Here is a 17,870-nt window from a genome sequence, read left to right on the forward strand (position 1 = left end):
AAAGAGTAGCCCCCGCTCGCCGCAACTAGAGAAAGCCCATGCGCAGCAACGAAGACACAATGTAGCCAAAAATGAATAAATAAATAAATTTATATATAAAAAAAAGAATGTCACACAATCACCAGCAATCTTCACCACAGAACAAAGGTCCAGACTGATTAAAGGATTATTTTTAAAAATGAAGGTGGTGATCATTTATTCGATCCTGGGTTGGGGAAGATCTTTCTAAGTAAAAAGGGGAAGGGTCAAAGAAGAAATGAAAACCAGATCTGAATGACCCAACAACTTGATACCACGTGTTGGCTACAGGTCAGGGAATCCCTCTGCTGGTGGGAGCACACCTGTGTCACACTCCTGGCAGCCAATCTGGCCAAATGCATTCAAAGTCCTTAAAACAGTCATACTCTGACACAGTAAGTCAATGAGTAGGAATTTTTCCTAAGACAGAGAGATAAAAAATGATTTACCCTATTGAAAGACTGGAAAAGAACAAAAATGTTCAACAACAGGTGACTAGCAAAGTACTTAGGAAATATTTATAGAACAGAGTACTATCTGGCCTTCAACATCATGTTTCAAAGAATAATGATAACAGTTAATAGATATTAACTATTAAATAGTTAATGAAGAGTTAATGATTAACTAATAGTTAATAGTTAATAACACGCTCAGGAAACATCAGATTTTTAAAAACTTAATATACACAGGATGACTCTAAAAAAAATTTGCTTTAACTTGTGGGACACACACACACACACACACACACACACACACACACACATCTAGAAGAAAACACCAAAACAGTGGTTATAGCATTACTTGGTGGGGAAACTTGGGGTGGTTTTAATTTTCTGTTCCTAGGTGCCCAAAGCATGGTATCCGAGAGACCTGGATGCCTCTCACTCATCCCTTCAAGACTCAGCTTACTGCCACCTCTTCCAGCAAGTCCTCCGGCACTACTACCTCCTTTATCCACGTTTTTCTAGGTGTTCCTCTGGGCACTGGACTCCGGGCTGTCCTCTGCGACGCTCTTTAACCCCGCATCACCTTTATCCCTGCATCAGACTCACTATATCCCCACTACACATTCAACTGCTGCAGCCAGAAACTGGGGTGTCTCGTTTCTGCATCCCCAGTCTGTCTGGACTCTGACAGATCGTCAGGCTAGAATGCTGGATTATGAATGAAATCGAGTGCCTGATTCTCTGTGCCGTGTGCCTCTAAAGGCCGAGGAGGGCTGCACTTTCAAGGATGAGCAAACACTGGCAGAGAGAACGCCCCTTACCTTGGACAGCACGCTTGAGACACGCTTAACCTCACCACGTGCCTTCAGCAGTTCCTGTCTGAGCTCCGCGCAGGACTGTTCCAGCTGGTCCTTCTCGGCTTGGGCCACTGTCAACATTTCCTGAACCTCACAGCCCTCGGCCGTGTGCCCCGGGGGGCTGGTCTCTACGGCTTTCGGCTTCTCATTCTCCAGGTGCGCCTTCAGAGACCCGTTCTCCACCTTGAGCCCTTCCAAGGGAACCCGACACTCCTCCAGGGTCTCGGCCATGGTCCCGCTGTCGCGCCGTTCCGGCTCCAGGAAGGTGGTCCGTTCCCCGTTCTCCTCCTCCAGGAGCCGGACCGTCTCCAGAGCCCCCCGGTCCTCCCCGCCCTTCCTCAGACGGCAGGTCAGCTGCTGCTGCATGTTGAGCAGCTTGTCCCGCTCGAAGCGGCCCTGCTCCAGGATCTCCGTGCAATTCTGCTCCAGCTCCAGGATTTTTCCTTCCTGGGTGCTGAGCTCCCCGCTCTTGACTCGCTCCTGCAGGAGGGTCATCAGCTTCTCGTTCTCCTGACTCAGCTGCTCCGCCCTCTCCCGGTGCTGATGAAAGGATGCTTCCAGGAGCGTCTTCTCGTCCGTCAGCTTCTCGTTTTCAGCCGTCAATTCCTGCACCATCTGCTGCTGGTCCGACAGCTCCTGCAACGTGGCCTGCAGCTCCTCGGCAGTGCTGTGGTGGTTTTCTTCCATCCTGTGGATCTTCTCCGTCAGGGACGCCAGGGACAGCTCGCTCGCGGTGTGCGGGGAGCTGCCAGCCGCCAAGCACTTGGAGCTCTTGATGAGGCTCCCGGCGGGGGACAGGGGCCCCGGAGGGGCGTCTGCTGGGATGTGTTCAAAGTCGGAGGCGTCCGGGGACAAGGAAGCCTTGGTGACATCGCTGCTCGAAGAGCCCGACGTCCGCAACACACCTTCGTGTGGGCTTTTTTTACACACGTCCATTTCGCCCGACAACTCATTTCCCATTGGGCTCCCGAAGCTGGACTCCTGAGTTACCGACGTCCGGCAGCTGCTGTCCCCCGTGTGACTCGCTCCCCCCTCTGAATTTGGGGAATGCTCAAAATAAGTCAGTTTCTCCTTCAAGGCCCGGTTTTCATCCTCAAGCTCAGCGAGCTCTTTCTGGAAGTTCTTGTTCTTCTCCTCGAGGGCTCTGATCAAAGGCTCCGAGTCACCCGGCAAGACTGACGCTCCGTCCACACTTGGGTCCAAAGCGTCAGCCCCTTCGGTGTTCTGAGTCCACTTCTCCATCCATTTCTTGAGTTCACTTCGGAGCCTGTTAATTTCACCATCTTTCTCTTTGGCTTCTGCCAAGAGTTCCCGAACCTGGGACTCGAGCGCGGCCTTCTCTGCGTCTTCGTGCTCCGGCCTGGGTCTCGTGGGAGTGGCCCGCACGTGCTTGGTGGGGGTGGGCGTGCTGGAAGAGGTGGGGCTGGATACCGCTTTCCTGGAGTTGGAGGGACCACGTGGCAGCGTTCTGTCTCTCGAGACAGCTACCGCGAGTTCTCGAGGGGTGGGAATGCCTGTCCGCTTGGCTGCTGCCACAGCCCCTGAAGAGAGAAGGAGAAACCAGTGAAACCCAGCGAGCGCTTGTATAAACAACTCCAACTACAGGGCACGGTGAGCAGGGCGGCTGTTGCCTCCCTCCATCCCCCTCCCCTAAGTAACTACCCAGCTCTGACTGGGGTTTCTGTACCTGTACTTCAGCGGGGAGCTGACTACAAGCTGAGCTACTCAGCATAACCCCATCCCCAGCCATGGCTGCTGATTCAAGGCACGGCACGAGCCCCCCAGTCAAGGTCCATGAGACACAAGGAGAGGTTTCCTGGGCGAGTTTCTAAAACATACTGGACACGGGTGAGCAATCGTGTTAAGTCTGGCGATGGCTGGCAACCACCATCACAAGAGGAAGGTGAGGATGCAGGGTAGAAAGAAGGAAACCGAGCTCTTAGTGGACTGTGGAGCTGTGCACCAGTCACCCTGAGGCTGGCCCTACCCCAAGCCTTCCAATTACACAAGCCAACAGTCACCCTTCATAAGTCACCCTGAACTGGGTTTTCTGTAACTTGCAACAGAACACATCTGAACTGAGAGTCCTGACAACTAAACAAAATACAGGATTGTTGTGAATTCCTAAATAAAAACTCAAAAAAATTTTATCATTAACATTTTTTTTTTTTTTTTTTTTTGCGGTACACGGGCCTCTTACTGTTGTGGCCTCTTCTGTTGCGGAGCGCAGGCTCCGGACGCGCAGGCTCAGCGGCCATGGCTCACAGGCCCAGCCGCTCCGCGGCATGTGGGATCTTCCCGGACCAGAGCACAAACCCGTGTCCCCTGCATCGGCAGGCGGACTCTCAACCACTGCGCCACCAAGGGAAGCCCTATCATTAACATATTCTGACTGAGCACAAATTCGATGAAGAAATCATAAGACCCAAATAATACTAAGGAGACACTGATCTGATTCAATGACCTATTATTTTTAACCTAAGTGTGAATGCTGTGTGCATTTATATTCATATAGAAACAAGAACCAACAGGATAAGGGCCCAGTATGTTCATCTATGGGATGGTCTTCAATGCCAAACGGATTTATATAACATGGAAATGATTCAGGATTTAGAATACTTATAATGGGAAATGTAAGGTACGGAACTATTTGTTATTTTCCCCTATACCACCATCGTTATTTTTTAGTCTTCATCTGTACTACATTTTTAATTTTCACTTATACTATTTACTCTAGACGAAGTCAAAAAAAATTCTAGGGGTGAAAACCCAGACATCGATCTCCTAAACGCTCTAGAAATAAAACCCCCTTGGAGGTTAAAGTATAAAATGAAAAATCTGGACCTCTTTTACAAACTCAGAAGACACTTGATGAATCACAGCCGATCGCAGTAACTTATACATTTGCACCGTGGGTTGGAGGCCTCTGCTGTGTAGGGAGGGTTGGGAGCAGGGACGCGCCCACAGGCTGGCAGAGGCCTCCGTCTTCTGAGGCAGAAGCAGAAACCACTGTGGTGAAACAGCTCTGAACCCACCGCCAAGACAGCTACTGAGACATGAGCAGCTGCATCTCCCAGCATCCCAGAATCCGAGGGGATGAAGTGGAGGCGGGTGGCGTCCTCTGCTAAGTGTCTGACGGCTGAGTGCTTTGAAAACTCTGACATAATAAAGGCTAAACTGTCATATTCATATACTGGAAAGTTATGGTTTTTAAGTTAACTTTTCCAAATTAAGTTACCAGAAAGCTAAGAGCACGATAATACACATGTAATGCATGTAGGTGTCCAGACGCCTCACTTGCCATCACGCTAAACAGTGATGAAGAAAAGATGCATTTAATTATTCTTGTAAAATGAAGATTAAAACCACTAAGCGATAAAACATTTTAGTAACACCAGCCCTCTGGAGTGAAGTAATCTTGGCAAGGACCATAATGAAAACTGGAGGGTAACTAAAGTTTCAACATAATTACAGTCAGAACAGGCAAAGCTGAGAGTCCAGGACTGACTGTCATAGAGGCGTTTTCCATTCCTAATAACACCACTAAAAGTAAGGCTCCTTTTCAGCTATTTGTTGGTTTGGGAAGAATGACAGAGGACCGTAGACCAACCCAGGCATCATTCTCAGCTACAGCTTCAGTCCTTCCTTTTGCCAACAAATCTTGGTCTGTTCGCCACTTGGTGTTACTTATGCCTTATCTAAACCACTAGGAATTTGCTTACATCAAACCAAAGTACATTATGAAATGCATCCAGTTGTAGATTATGAAGCACACAGTCCAGCTATACTTTTTACCACATCTGCTCCTTTTTCCGTTCTTGCCACTTCATCCCCAGAAGATCAGTATAATTTGCCCCCTGATCTTCTGAAAGCCTCTTCCCATCTCTGGACGCATCTTTTCAGAAACTGTAACGAGCCGAGGTTAAGTTGAGAGGGTTGCTAAAATCCATCATCAGACCAAACTACGGTGGGTGTCGCTCCCCCACCTGTGCTCAGACACCCCGGCACTGTCACTGGCAGGGGGGCGGTCCCCCAGCTTACGATGCCATCCACCAGAAGGGTTCCTCTTCTCAGTTCTCCTTCAAGTACTGAGTTCAGAAGGCTCACCACGGAACCATCCATCCTGGGCACGCTCCCTCGCACAGGACAGCGGGGCAGGGCGACAGCAAAGGTGGCGGGAAGCCTGGGTCCACGGACAGGGCCCGGCTCAGCTGGCGCCCTGAATCTTTCGTCTTCTTCCCCTCCTCCCACCAGAGCACGGCTTACTCCTACCAAGGCTGGTGGTCCAACTGCAAGAAGTTAAAATAAAAGCAAGCTCCACCTAACGTGATCATTTTTTTAAACCGCGTGTGATGTGTCACATTTCACAATGCCAAATGAAAAACTGTATTATACTGTGGTTGATCACAGGTGCATCCAAGTACGTATCACAGAGACACACACGAGAAAGGAAGAGAGAACACAACGGGAGAGTGTTAAGCTGGTCGGACTGTAATTTTCCTGTTTCTTTTTATAGTTACATTTATGCAATAAAGAAAAAAAGAGGAGGGAAAAATCCTATCATGCCAACACACAGAGAGAGAAGGGGGTGGGAAAAATTAATCTTTCCACAGAACAAAAAGCACGTTGTACGGAACAATAGTGCGATCATTTCAAACATGGACCAGGTTTTCAGAAGTGATTCTCAGGAGCTGAAGATAAAATATTTTCAGTCCCTTTCTGACTTCCTCATCTTACCTAAAGAACATGCTACTGGGGCTGTTCTAACGTGCACGGGTGAGGGAAACGGTGGCATTCTGAAGTAAGTGATTAACCTTTGGTTTATGCACCAAGGATTCGAGGACCTGCTCTACAGGAGATACATGTGGTTCACATCGTCACACGCCTGTTGCCCTGCCTCCTAAACACAAGGCGACTCACTCGTTCTGTGTCTAAAAAATCTAAACTACTAGGTTAGTCTTTACTGTAAAGTCTTTTTTTTTTTTTAAAGCATTGACTAATTTAATCCTCACATCCACGGTGGCATTGGTACTTTTTTGTTTTTTTAATTAATTTATTTGTTTTTGCTGTGTTGGGTCTTCGTTTCTCTGCGAGGGCTTTCTGTAGTTGCGGCGAGCGGGGCCCACTCTTCATCGCAGTACGCGGGCCTCTCACTATCGCGGCCTCTCCTGTTGCGGAGCACAGGCTCCAGACGCGCAGGCTCAGCGGCCATGGCTCACAGGCCTAGTTGCTCCGCGTCATGTGGGATCTTCCCAGACCAGGGCTCGAACCCGTGTCCCCTGAATTAGCAGGCAGATTCTCAACCACTGAGCCACCAGGGAAGCCCCTACTGTTAAGTCTTCATAACCTTTTTCTCGGAAAGTTCCAATAATTTCTTCACCGTCAAATCTAATTTGCCCAGGCTCCTTGTCCCTCTCCGCTCTTGGCCGGCGGCTCACTTTTGAGAATCTTCACTCTTTTTATTCACGTTTGACACTGGCACCAAACGTTTTTCAGGTTCTCCCGTTCAAGGAACCTTGAAAACATATTTAAAACTTCCCTCCCCGCTTCTTTTGTAAGCAACCAGTCGGTCACTCAAACGTATTAACTGGTTTTGGAAAAGTCTCCATATTTTTCCTTTCCCTTCAGTATTGAATCTAGGCCAGGTCCTTGGGATGTTCCATTGAAATTTCTGAAACGTTCTCACAGGGCTTCCTGATTCCAGCCTCTCCCACCTCTGAGATGTTCTGGATCAATAACCCTTAAAAAACTCTCATTTTTCTGTTCCAGAATCTGTAGGTATTTCCTCTCGTCTGCTGCATTAACGTCAAACCTCTTCCCATGGCTTCAAGGTCACTCCAAGGTCATGCATAATCTCTAAGCACACAGCCATCCATACTCACTATTTGGGTGTTTCTGCTCTCCACCACCCCCACTGAGCTCTAGCCAGTGTCCCCAACACACATGTGACTTGTGGTATCATTCTCTTTCCACTGGATACTTCTGACTGGCATTTAAACACACTTAATTCTCTTTAATTTAAAAGATACATGCACCCCTATGTTCACAGCAGCACTATTTACAACAGTCAAGACATGGAAACAACCTAAGTGTCCAGTGACGAATGAATGGATAAAGAAAATGTGAGATACACACACACACACACACACACACACACACACACACACACACAAATGGAATACTACTCAGTCATAAAAAAGAATGAAATAATGCTATTTGAAACAACACGGATAGACCTAGAGATTATCATACTAAGTGAAGTAAGCCAGACAGAGAAAGAGAAATATCATACAATATCCCTTATATATGGAATCTTTTAAAAATGACACAAATGAACTTCTTTACAAAACAGAAACAGACTCATAGACATAGAAAACAAACTTATGGTTAGCAGGGGGAAAAGGGGAGAGAGGGATAAATTAGGAGTTTGGGATTAACAGATACACACCACTGTATATAAAACAGATAAATAGGGGCTTCCCTGGTGGTGCAGTGGTTAAGAATCCGCCTGCCAATGTAGGGAACACGGGTTCGAGCCCTGGTCCGGGAAGATCCCACATGCCGCGGAGCTACTAAGCCTGTGCGCCACAACTACTCAGCCAGCGCTCTAGAGCCCGTGCGCCACAGCTGCTGAGCCCGTGTGCCACAACTACTGAAGCCCGCGCGCCTACAGCCCGTGCTCTGCAACAAAAGAAGCCACCGCAATGAGAAGCCAGTGCACCGCAATGAAGAGTAGCCCCCGCTCACTGCAACTAGAGAAAGCCCACACGCAGCAACGAAGACCCAATGCAGCCAAAAATAAATAAGTAAATAAATAAATAAATGTATTAAAAAAGAAAAAAAGGGCTTCCCTGGTGGCGCAGTGGTTGAGGGTCTGCCTGCCGATGCAGGGGACACGGGTTCGTGCCCCGGTCTGAGAAGATCCCACATGCTGCGGAGCGGCTGGGCCCGTGAGCCATGGCCGCTGAGCCTGCGCGTCCGGAGCCTGTGCTCCGCAACGGGAGAGGCCCCAACAGTGAGAGGCCCGCGTACCACAAAAAAAAAAAAAAAAAAAAAGGAAAAAAAAAACAGGTAAATAACAAGGACCTACTGTATAGCACAGGGAACTATACTCAATATCCCGTAATAACCTATAATGGAAAAGAATCTGAAAAAGAATAGATAATTATATATGTATAACCAAATCACTTTGTTGTATGCCTGAAACTAACACAACACTGTAAATCAACTATACAATAAAATTAAAAAATTTTTAAAAGAATATCTGAATCCACATCTTCCTCCAGCTCATCTCTGATCTGCCCCTCCCCCTCCCAGCAGAATCCTGCCCCAAGCTGTGTTTACTGGTGGTCTTCATGTCTCCCCCTATATCCCCTCCTCTGCCCACTCCCATTACTCAACCAAATGCCAGTTCATCAGTGACCTCCACTGCAATGGGCCTTTCCAATCCGCTCAGCAGGGCGGGAACAATACCTCCCTTTTTGACACACGCTGACCTACTCTCTCTGACCTCAGCAGCCACCCCCTGTCGGGTTCCTCCCCCTCCCCACTCTCTGCATGCCGGAATTCCTCAGATCTCAGTCCTGGGCCTTTTCCCTTCTCTTACTACAAATATTTTCTTGGTGCTTCTACTCAGTGCCATGATTTTAAATATCACCTACATACTGATGAGTTCTACGTCCCTTCTCTCATACGGTCCTCTCCTCTGAGCAACATCTGAATATCAAACAACTTCATAAGCATAACTGAATTACCACAAAAATACCTCAAGCTAGATAAAAGGGAGAAAGGAAGGCTAGGAAAGTGTGAACAGAATGGGCAAAGGCCCTGGAGTGCAGGGAGGGGGAGGTAGAAGGCTAACTGGCAGAAGGCACTCAGGGAAAGTCTTGCCACTGAGATTCAAGGTGACACACAACCACTAAAACAAGGCCAGGACGCTATGGAAAAGGAACAGAGATAAAACAAGAAGAAGCTCTCAGAATATTTAAATATGTTTTTCAAATTAAAAGATTCAATGGAAGGAATGGAATGCAAAATCAAGGAACTCTCTCAATGTGTACAAGAGAATCGAAACAAGACGAAAACAGAAAAGATAAACACAGAGGGCCAATCCAGGCAATCAAATAATCAATTAATAGAAGTTCCAGAACTATAGATCAGTGGGAACGGAGTGGAGGAAATAATTAAAGAACGGACACACAATTCCCCAAAGTTGAAGAATGTGAGTCTCCAGAATTCGTGTCAGGCAAAAAGATCTACATGGAGATAGATAAATCTTTTTTAAAGTTTCAAAATACCAAGAATGCCTGAAAGTTTAGGGAAGGGGTGTGAACTGAGAAGGAGACTGGCCATCATCATGTACAGGCAATACTGAATGCTAGAAGGCAACAAGGTAAACGCCTCCAGAGTTCTGTGGGAAAATGATTTTCAACCTAGAATTCTATACCCAATCTAACTATAAATCAATCAGAGAGGTGGAAAACACATTTCAAAACACGCAAATTCTCAGAAAATTAAATTGTGAACACCCTTTCTGAGGAAGTCATTTGAGGATGTGCTCCAGGAAAACAAAGAAACAAATCACAGAGAAGGGGAGGAGTGATCCAGGAAGCATGGCCCTATCAGAGGAAAGCGGTCAAGGGAAGTCCAAGATGGTAACCATGGAGCAAGTCTGGAGAACAAGCCCAAGCTGGGTGAGAGGACAAGGTGCCTAAGAAGGGAATTTCTTTAACAGAACACCTCATCGGATGATGAATACGGGGGGTGAGGGTGGGGTGGGGGGGGAATGAGGGTATAATAAACATGGTGAAGAAAACAGAAACCTCATAAAAACAAGAAGCCACATAAGAAAGGTAACAAAATCATAGCACATGACTTCACTCTGCAAGGAAGACTATCTATGTAGTCATAATAACATTAATACTACTTAAATTGACACCAAGTAGGAAAGACCCAAAGTAGGAAAGACTATTTTATAGAACATTTGAATAGTATCATCCTTGTTAGCAAAAAAAGTTAAAGTACAGGTGAAAGAAATTGGGAGGTAGAAGACAAGGTGGAGAGAGCTGGCAGAAAGGGGTAGAGACAATAATATCCATCCTCATCTTACAAATGGAGAGTCCAAGATACTAAATACAGCTGACAAAACAAGAAAAAAAGATGAAATACATTATTAAAATAAAAGAGGTAACCACGAAAGGAGCTAAAAATAGTGATATTATGACACTGGGAGGAGGTGAAATGTTATGAGTTAAGTCCTCATCTATCACAGCAGGAATCCACAAAACGTCTAAACTTGAAAAATTAAAATATAGCAAATGTCAAGAGAATTAGACAAGCCACAGACGGGGTGAAAAAATTTGCCAAAGACGTATCTGATCAAGAACTATTATCCAAAATACACAGAGAGCTCAACAATAGGAAAATGAACGATCTAATTAATGGGCAAAATATGTGAACAGACACCAAGCAAGATATGCAGATGGCAAGTAAGCATATGAAAAGATGCTCAGTGTTATATGTCATTAGGGAACTGCAAATTAAAACAACAGTGAGATACCACTGCACACCTATTAGAATCGCTAAAACCCCAAACACTGACACCAAACGCTGGTGAAGATGTGGACCAACAGGAACGCATACCTTGCTGGTGGGCACGCAAAGTGGTACAGCCACTCGGGAAGACAGATTGGTGGTTTCTTACAGAACCAAATATACTCTTGCTATGCAGTCCAGCAACTGCACTCCTTGGTATTTACCCAAATGAGCTGAACATTTATGTCCGCACAAAAACCTGCACATGGATATCGATAGCAGCTTTCATCACTGTTGCCAAAACTTGGAAGCAACCAAGACATCCTTCGGTGGGGGAATGGATAAACTGTGGTACATCAGCCAATGGAATATTAATCAGTGCTAAAAAGAAATGAGCTATCAAGCCATGAAAAGACACAGAAGAACCTTCAATGCATATGACTAAGTGAAAGAGGCCAATTTGAAAAAGGCTACATTCTGTACGATTCCAACAACATGACATTCTGGAAAAGGCAAAACTATGGAGACAGGAAAAGAGATCAGTGATTGCCAGGCTTTTAAGGGGGGCGGGGATGAACAGGCAGAGTGTGAATTATTTTATGGGCGGTGAAGCTCTTCCGTAAAATACTTAGATGATGGATATGTGTCGTTATACATTTGTCTAAACCCATATAATGTACAAACACCAAGGATGAGCCCTGATGCAAACTACGGACTCTGGGTGGTGATGACATGTAGGCCCATCGACTGTTAACAGGCCCATCGCTCTGGTGCGGGATGCTGCTGGTGGGCGAGGCCGTGTGTGGGTGGGAGCAGGGGGCATATGGGAAATCTCTGTACTTTCTGCTCAGTTTTGCTGTGAACCTAAAACTGCTCTAAAAGTCTACTAAGAAAAAAACTAAGCAGCGCAAGATGATGCAATGGTTACCTTTCAGAAGCGGGACACCAAAGAAGAAGGTGACAGGCAGCAGTGGCCTGGATTTTCATAATAAGGGTCTTGCCCTATTTCTTTTTTTTTAACCTGTGCATCTGTCACTCTGTTAATAAGACTTAAGAAAAAGAAATGTGAGCGTCTGTGGATGCAGTGTGGAAGCAGGTAATCAGCAGTTGGTTTTATAGGCAGCGCTGATCCTTTGGACTTAGAACAAACGAGATAAAGGAGGACAGCTTGAGGCCACTCAGCAAGCAGCGACACTGCCTCGAGGAGTCTCTTATCACGCCTCCGGGCCGCACCTTGCCTGTGGCAGTTAAGCCTTTCCATAGCTGGACTGCCTTCCGGAGAATCTCAATCGAGTGATTTCTAGAAATTCACACATACCTCATATTAAAGTTCACGGAAACTCCCTCTGCAAACCAAACAGAGGAAAACACACAAAAGAGTTCTACACGCACACAAATGAACCAAATGACGTGCTCATCTGGCTTCCTTCACCGAAGGCAAGCAGTAGGGTCCACATTCGGAGCTGGTTTTTGAAACAGGACAAATGGCATGTCTCGTCTTCACCTCACTTTTCTTTCTCCAGAACGCAGAATTAACTTCACTCACGCTCCATTTCGTCAGCGACTTGGGTGAGGTTTCAAAACACCCGGAAATCTGCATTCTTCTCCTTCCCAAACACTCACGCTGGACCGCAGCCACGACGTACAGCGCTCCAGAACCGGGGAGCTTCTGAACAAAAGACCCCTAACACTCAGGAGGGGCTCTGGCCTGGGGAGGACACAGTGGCCGCTCTGTGCCGGGTTCAAGGCGAGATGGGGCAGGAGACAAAGCGGCAGTGTTTGCAGAAGAGCTTCTTGCACGCGGCCCGAACAGCCGCTCGATTTGTCATCACCAGGAAGAGCCGAAATGCAAACGGGAGCTGGACGGGCAGCTCCCAACGCGCCGGCCGAGAGGCACGGGGACAGCTAGCTTCCCCTGAAACCAAAGTGGCCCGGACTTCGCTCTGCAGGCCCCGTGAGCCTCCTCACATACCATCCTCATTGCCTAACCCTAGAGCTCAGCATCTGCACGCAGGAATCTCCCAGCATCCCCAGGGTCTCCAGGCAGCAAACGCGAAGAATGAGGGGGAGCTGGGGGCGGAGGGGCTCTAGTGAATGAAAAGACCTGCCTCTCCATGCGCAGGCTTCCCTCAGGTCAGACAGAAAAGATGGACCTTGCGAGGCTTGACGCAGAGGGGAGTGACCTATCTCGGATCATGATTTAGCTCTGGCTCCTTAAGATGAGACACTTGGCTGTATCTCACTGTGACCCCCAAGAAACTTCCGAGTTCCACCATTAAAAGATATGAAATTCACCTGAATTTGCGCTTGGAGGAAACAAGAGAATTAGGTGGACTGGGCAAGCTGAATCCTATTTATCTGATTAGTATCACTTTTCTTTTTCTCTCTCTCTTTTTTTTTTAACCACCCATAGGTCAAAACAAAGAAAGAACGTTAAGGAACTGTCCACATTCTTTAAACTGGAGTTCACAATGTAGGCAGTGATAAGTTTTTGCCATGTGTGGAGGGCTTTGGTTTTCACAGCATTTTCATACACATTATGAGGCTCACAAAAATCAGCTGGCAACGTGCTGTTATCTTCATTTTATGCAAAAGGAAAATGAGAGCCCGAGAGGCCTCACAATTTGCCTGAGGGTCACATAATAAGTACATCTTCTGAGACCTAAGGAGGCTCAAAATCCTGTTATTTCAGAACTGGAAGAAAAAGAGAAATCATGTAGCCTAATCTTCCACGACAGCATCCAACTTCTGTTGCTATTCTGAACTCTCAGGTTGGACCCAGCATTAGCTGCTTCCACTGCTGAGCAGCTCAAATAGTCGGACAATCCTTCTTTATACTCGGCTGAACGGTGTCTTCGTTAACATGGCACATGTGGGTTCCAGTTCCGAAACCATCTGGAACCACAAACAACAAATGGATTGCCTTTTCCACGTGACATCTGAACATCTGAGGGCAGCTTTCATCCCCCTGGTCTTCTATTCTCGAGACAGCACATTCCTAACCCTTCCCGCCAGGCCTCTCAGGACCCGGGTCCAGTCACCGGATGAACTGCCTGGAGATCCCCTGATTTAGCAAGGTCCCTCCGAAATGTCACCCAGAATCTCAAAAATGCTGCGGACGTGGTCACTAGGAGTTTTTGCAACAGAAAATCCAAGTCAAGCTTGCAGTAATAAAAAGAGAGGTTTGGGGCTCACAGAACTGGAAATCCAGGAGCGGCCCAATGTCAGGTCCAGCTCAGTAGGAAGATGTCCTCAGGGCCCATTTCCCTCCATCCCTTCCCGGATAGGTGCCCTTCATCAGTAAGCTGCTCTGCCTCAGGGCCCCAGGATGCCCCTGGCAGCTCGAGGCCTCATATCTGCACACCCCCAAACCCAGTGAAGAGCCCCGACAATGTCTCCTCACATCTCAGTCTGACTGGACCATCCCCGTCTCACTGATGTCAAGGGATCGGCTGATCTACTAGAAGTGGAGAAATGGTGAATTGGCCAAGGAGAATTCCTGAAAGAAGAGGGAAGTAGATGCTGGAAACAAACATCAAAGTTTCAGAAAGTTTTCACAACGTGGTCTGAGCAAAGCTGAGTCAGTTTCCTGGTATAGTACGCCAGTATGGGAATACAGCATAGAGAGAATGGTATAGTACTCCAGTTCAAAACGAAGAAACAAGTAAGGCTTCAGACCGCAGCACGGGATATCAGGCAACAATTAAAAATCAATCGACAGATGAATGGATAAAGAAGATGTGGTGTGTGGGTATATATATATATATATATATATATATGTATGTATGTATATAATACACACACTGGAATATTACTCAGCCATAAAAAAGAATGAAATAATGCCATTTGCAGCAACATGGAGGCAAGTAGAGATTATCATACTAAGCGAAGTAAATCAGAAAGAGAAAGACAAATACCATATGACATCACTTACATGTGGGATCTAAAATGACACAAATGAACTTATCTACAAAACAGAAACAGACTCAGACAGAGAGAACAAACTTGTGGTTGCCAAGAGGGGCGTGGGGGAGGGATGGATTGGGAATTTGGGATTAGCAGAGGCAAACTATTATATATAGGATGCAGAGACAACAAGGTCCTACTGTAGAGCACAGAGAACTATATTCAATATCCTGGGATAAACCATAATGAAAAAGAATATATATATATATTTATGTAAGTCAATTTGCTGTACAGCAGAAATTAGTACAACATCGTAAATCAACTATACTTCAATAAAATTTTTTTTAAACGTATACTGTTTGCCATACTTTTAGTGTATGTAATGCATATATAATATATATTACATATATACTATTATAATATCTAATACATACTTACATGTATTATATATATGTATTATAATTATAATGTTATATATATATTATATATATAAAACATCGTAAATCAACTATACTTCAATAAAATTTTTTTAAATGTATACTGTTTGCCATACTTTTAGTGTATATAATGCATATATATATAATATATATAACATATATACAATTACAATATATAATACATATATGTAATACTTAAAAATAAAACATTATATGTAAAAAGGCCAAGTGGGATACCAAATTTTAAGAGTACTTATTATAACTAGGCAAACCTTTCTTGTTTATGGCATGGTTTATTCGCGTGCAACACGCAGCTGGGATCAGCCCCGTGAAGGCTCCTCTACCCTGAGTGTATGAACGTCGTCACAGTCACGCTGCTATCAACCAACCCTGCATGTCGCAGTTACCGCTGTTTCAGGACTAGTTTCCCCATAACCTCAACGCTTTAAACAACCGTTTTATTTCGCTCATGGTTCTGCAGGTCAGGAAATGTGGGAGGGGCTGGGCTCGCTTGCCCGCACGGCCGGCAGGTGGGAGCTCCCGGCAAGGTGGGCTCAGGGCTCCTAGCGTCCCTGTTTCTGCAAACAAGGGCAGCTGCCGGGCCTGTCGTAACCCGGCCAGCCCCGGTGGTCACACAGCATCACTTCTGTCACATCTAGTGGTCGGAGCACCTCCACAGGTGGACAAGACAGAGCTGCATCTCATAAAACCAGCAAGCGCTCACTGAGCCGTCCAGACGTGAAGCCAACGTCCATGCTACTGGCGATCTGCTAGTCCCCAAGGCACAGTGAAGACACCTGTGAAGTCCACTCTGCTAAGCACACGACTCTCTGTGGTCTGCACTTTCCTGGACAAGCTGGTCCCACGTCTTCACTACATGCCGAGGAGTGAAGCCACACAGAGATAACAAAACTGAAATAATCAAAATCCCCTACCTTCCCGAGCCATCAATAAGAACTATGAGAGTGGGAAGAACACGCTCGTCCACGTTGAGACAAAAGGGCTCAGTCTTTTGTTTGGGATCATGACATCTGCATACACGGCATAAAGCTGCAAAAACTCCTTTGTGCATTCCATTTCATCACGTTAGAATACGCTGCATTTACAACCTTCCGAGACAGTGGGAATAGATCTCGCTGCTTTTTTAATAATACAATACTTGCTAAGAATAATGTCCTGCAATTTATTCTGCCAGTTCCTACCGAGGAACATTCAGACTGTTCCTAGATTTGGGCCATTACAAAAAAAGTACTGCAATTGACAAACTTTTTCTACCTTCACTGCATGCTTAAGAACGGGTGCTTTTATTTCTAGAGGACAGAATCCCCCAAACGGAACTGCTTTGTCCATGGAAACGTGTATTTTCAATCTCAACAGCTACTGCTGGATTGCCTTCCAAAAAGACTGCAATCACTCATGCTGCCACCAGGACGTAGGGGAGTTTCTCGAGTCCCTGACCAGCCAGGGAAGCTATTACTCTTTTCCATGGGTGAAAAATGGTTGTGTTTGACTTCCACTTCTCTGATCACCACTGATGTTCACTATCTCTGTTTTTTCTTTTCTTTCCTTTTTGCCCTTTAGTTGCTTGTCATACTGTTGCCAGTTGACCTGGACCACCACCCACTCTGGCATTTAGTTTTTCCTTATTTGTTTCTAGGTGGACATCACAGACACAGGGTATCCTGCAATATTTCCCCCGATTGTTACATATCTGTAAGCAGAGGTTGGCTGTAGCCCAGGATTCCTTCCCTTTTCCTCCTCAGCAACTTGACTTTTCACTGGGCACATGGTTTCAGAACGAGGACATTTTCCAGCCTCTTGGCAGCTGGGTGTAATTGGGTGACTAGGTTCTGGCCAACTGGATGAAGCATTTTCTGCAAGGTCTCCTTAACACCCCTTTCCTCCATCCTTAAGCCTGAAGTACAAATGCCACGTTTGGGACCACGAAGTCAGGGTCTCACACGGTGGAGCTGGACGTCACCGGGAGCCCAGGCCCGGAACATCAAGCCCCATGCCGGCCTGGACCACGTACCTAGACTTTCACGTGAGAAATAAACTTGGGTCTGGTGTCAACCTCTATCATTTGGGGGAGGGGGGTTGTCACTTGTAGCCAAACATAATCCTAAGATAGAGCGACTCTGAATCTAAGGTGATACCCATCTCCCAAAGAGCAAAAAGAGCAAAAAGAACAAAATACAAGCTTCTTGACCAACCTGAGAAAGGTTTCATTGCTGTAGACAAAGGGGTCAAATCCCTATCTTTAATTTATATATTATATATATTTAACATGTAAAAGGTATTCCATATTTCCATATAAAATATGTACTTTAATTATATATTTATATGTGTTAATATATGATTATATATAATGCCTTACTGTATTACATAATATATATTAATACATTAAATTTCTATTTATATGTACATATTAAAATCACATTATATAAAATATATTCGTTCAGAAATATTGATCCCATACTCATGTTTCAAGAAAATGTCCAGATCTGTCACAAGCCATGTTCTACATCACAGTCTCCCTCACCACTAGAGCTACTTTTTTTTTTTTTTTGCGGTACGCGGGCCTCTCACTGTTGTGGCCCCTCCCATTGCGGAGCACAGGCTCCAGACGCGCAGGCTCAGTGGCCATGGCTCACGGGCCCAGCCGCTCCGCG

General features: G+C 45.9%; 1 protein-coding gene across 1 annotated transcript in view; it reads right to left on the reverse strand.

Moving 5' to 3' along the window:
* The window catches only part of SPECC1 (sperm antigen with calponin homology and coiled-coil domains 1), a 181,002-nt gene that overhangs the window by 88,752 nt on the left and 74,380 nt on the right, over positions 1-17,870 (reverse strand). Inside the window, exon 3 of the mRNA XM_065896521.1 lies at positions 1,286-2,862. Coding sequence (XP_065752593.1) covers positions 1,286-2,862 — 1,577 coding nt within the window. The remainder of the gene's footprint in view (positions 1-1,285; positions 2,863-17,870) is intronic.

Source organism: Phocoena phocoena, chromosome 19, assembly GCF_963924675.1.
Source record: "Phocoena phocoena chromosome 19, mPhoPho1.1, whole genome shotgun sequence".
NCBI classification, from domain to species: Eukaryota; Metazoa; Chordata; class Mammalia; order Artiodactyla; family Phocoenidae; genus Phocoena; species Phocoena phocoena.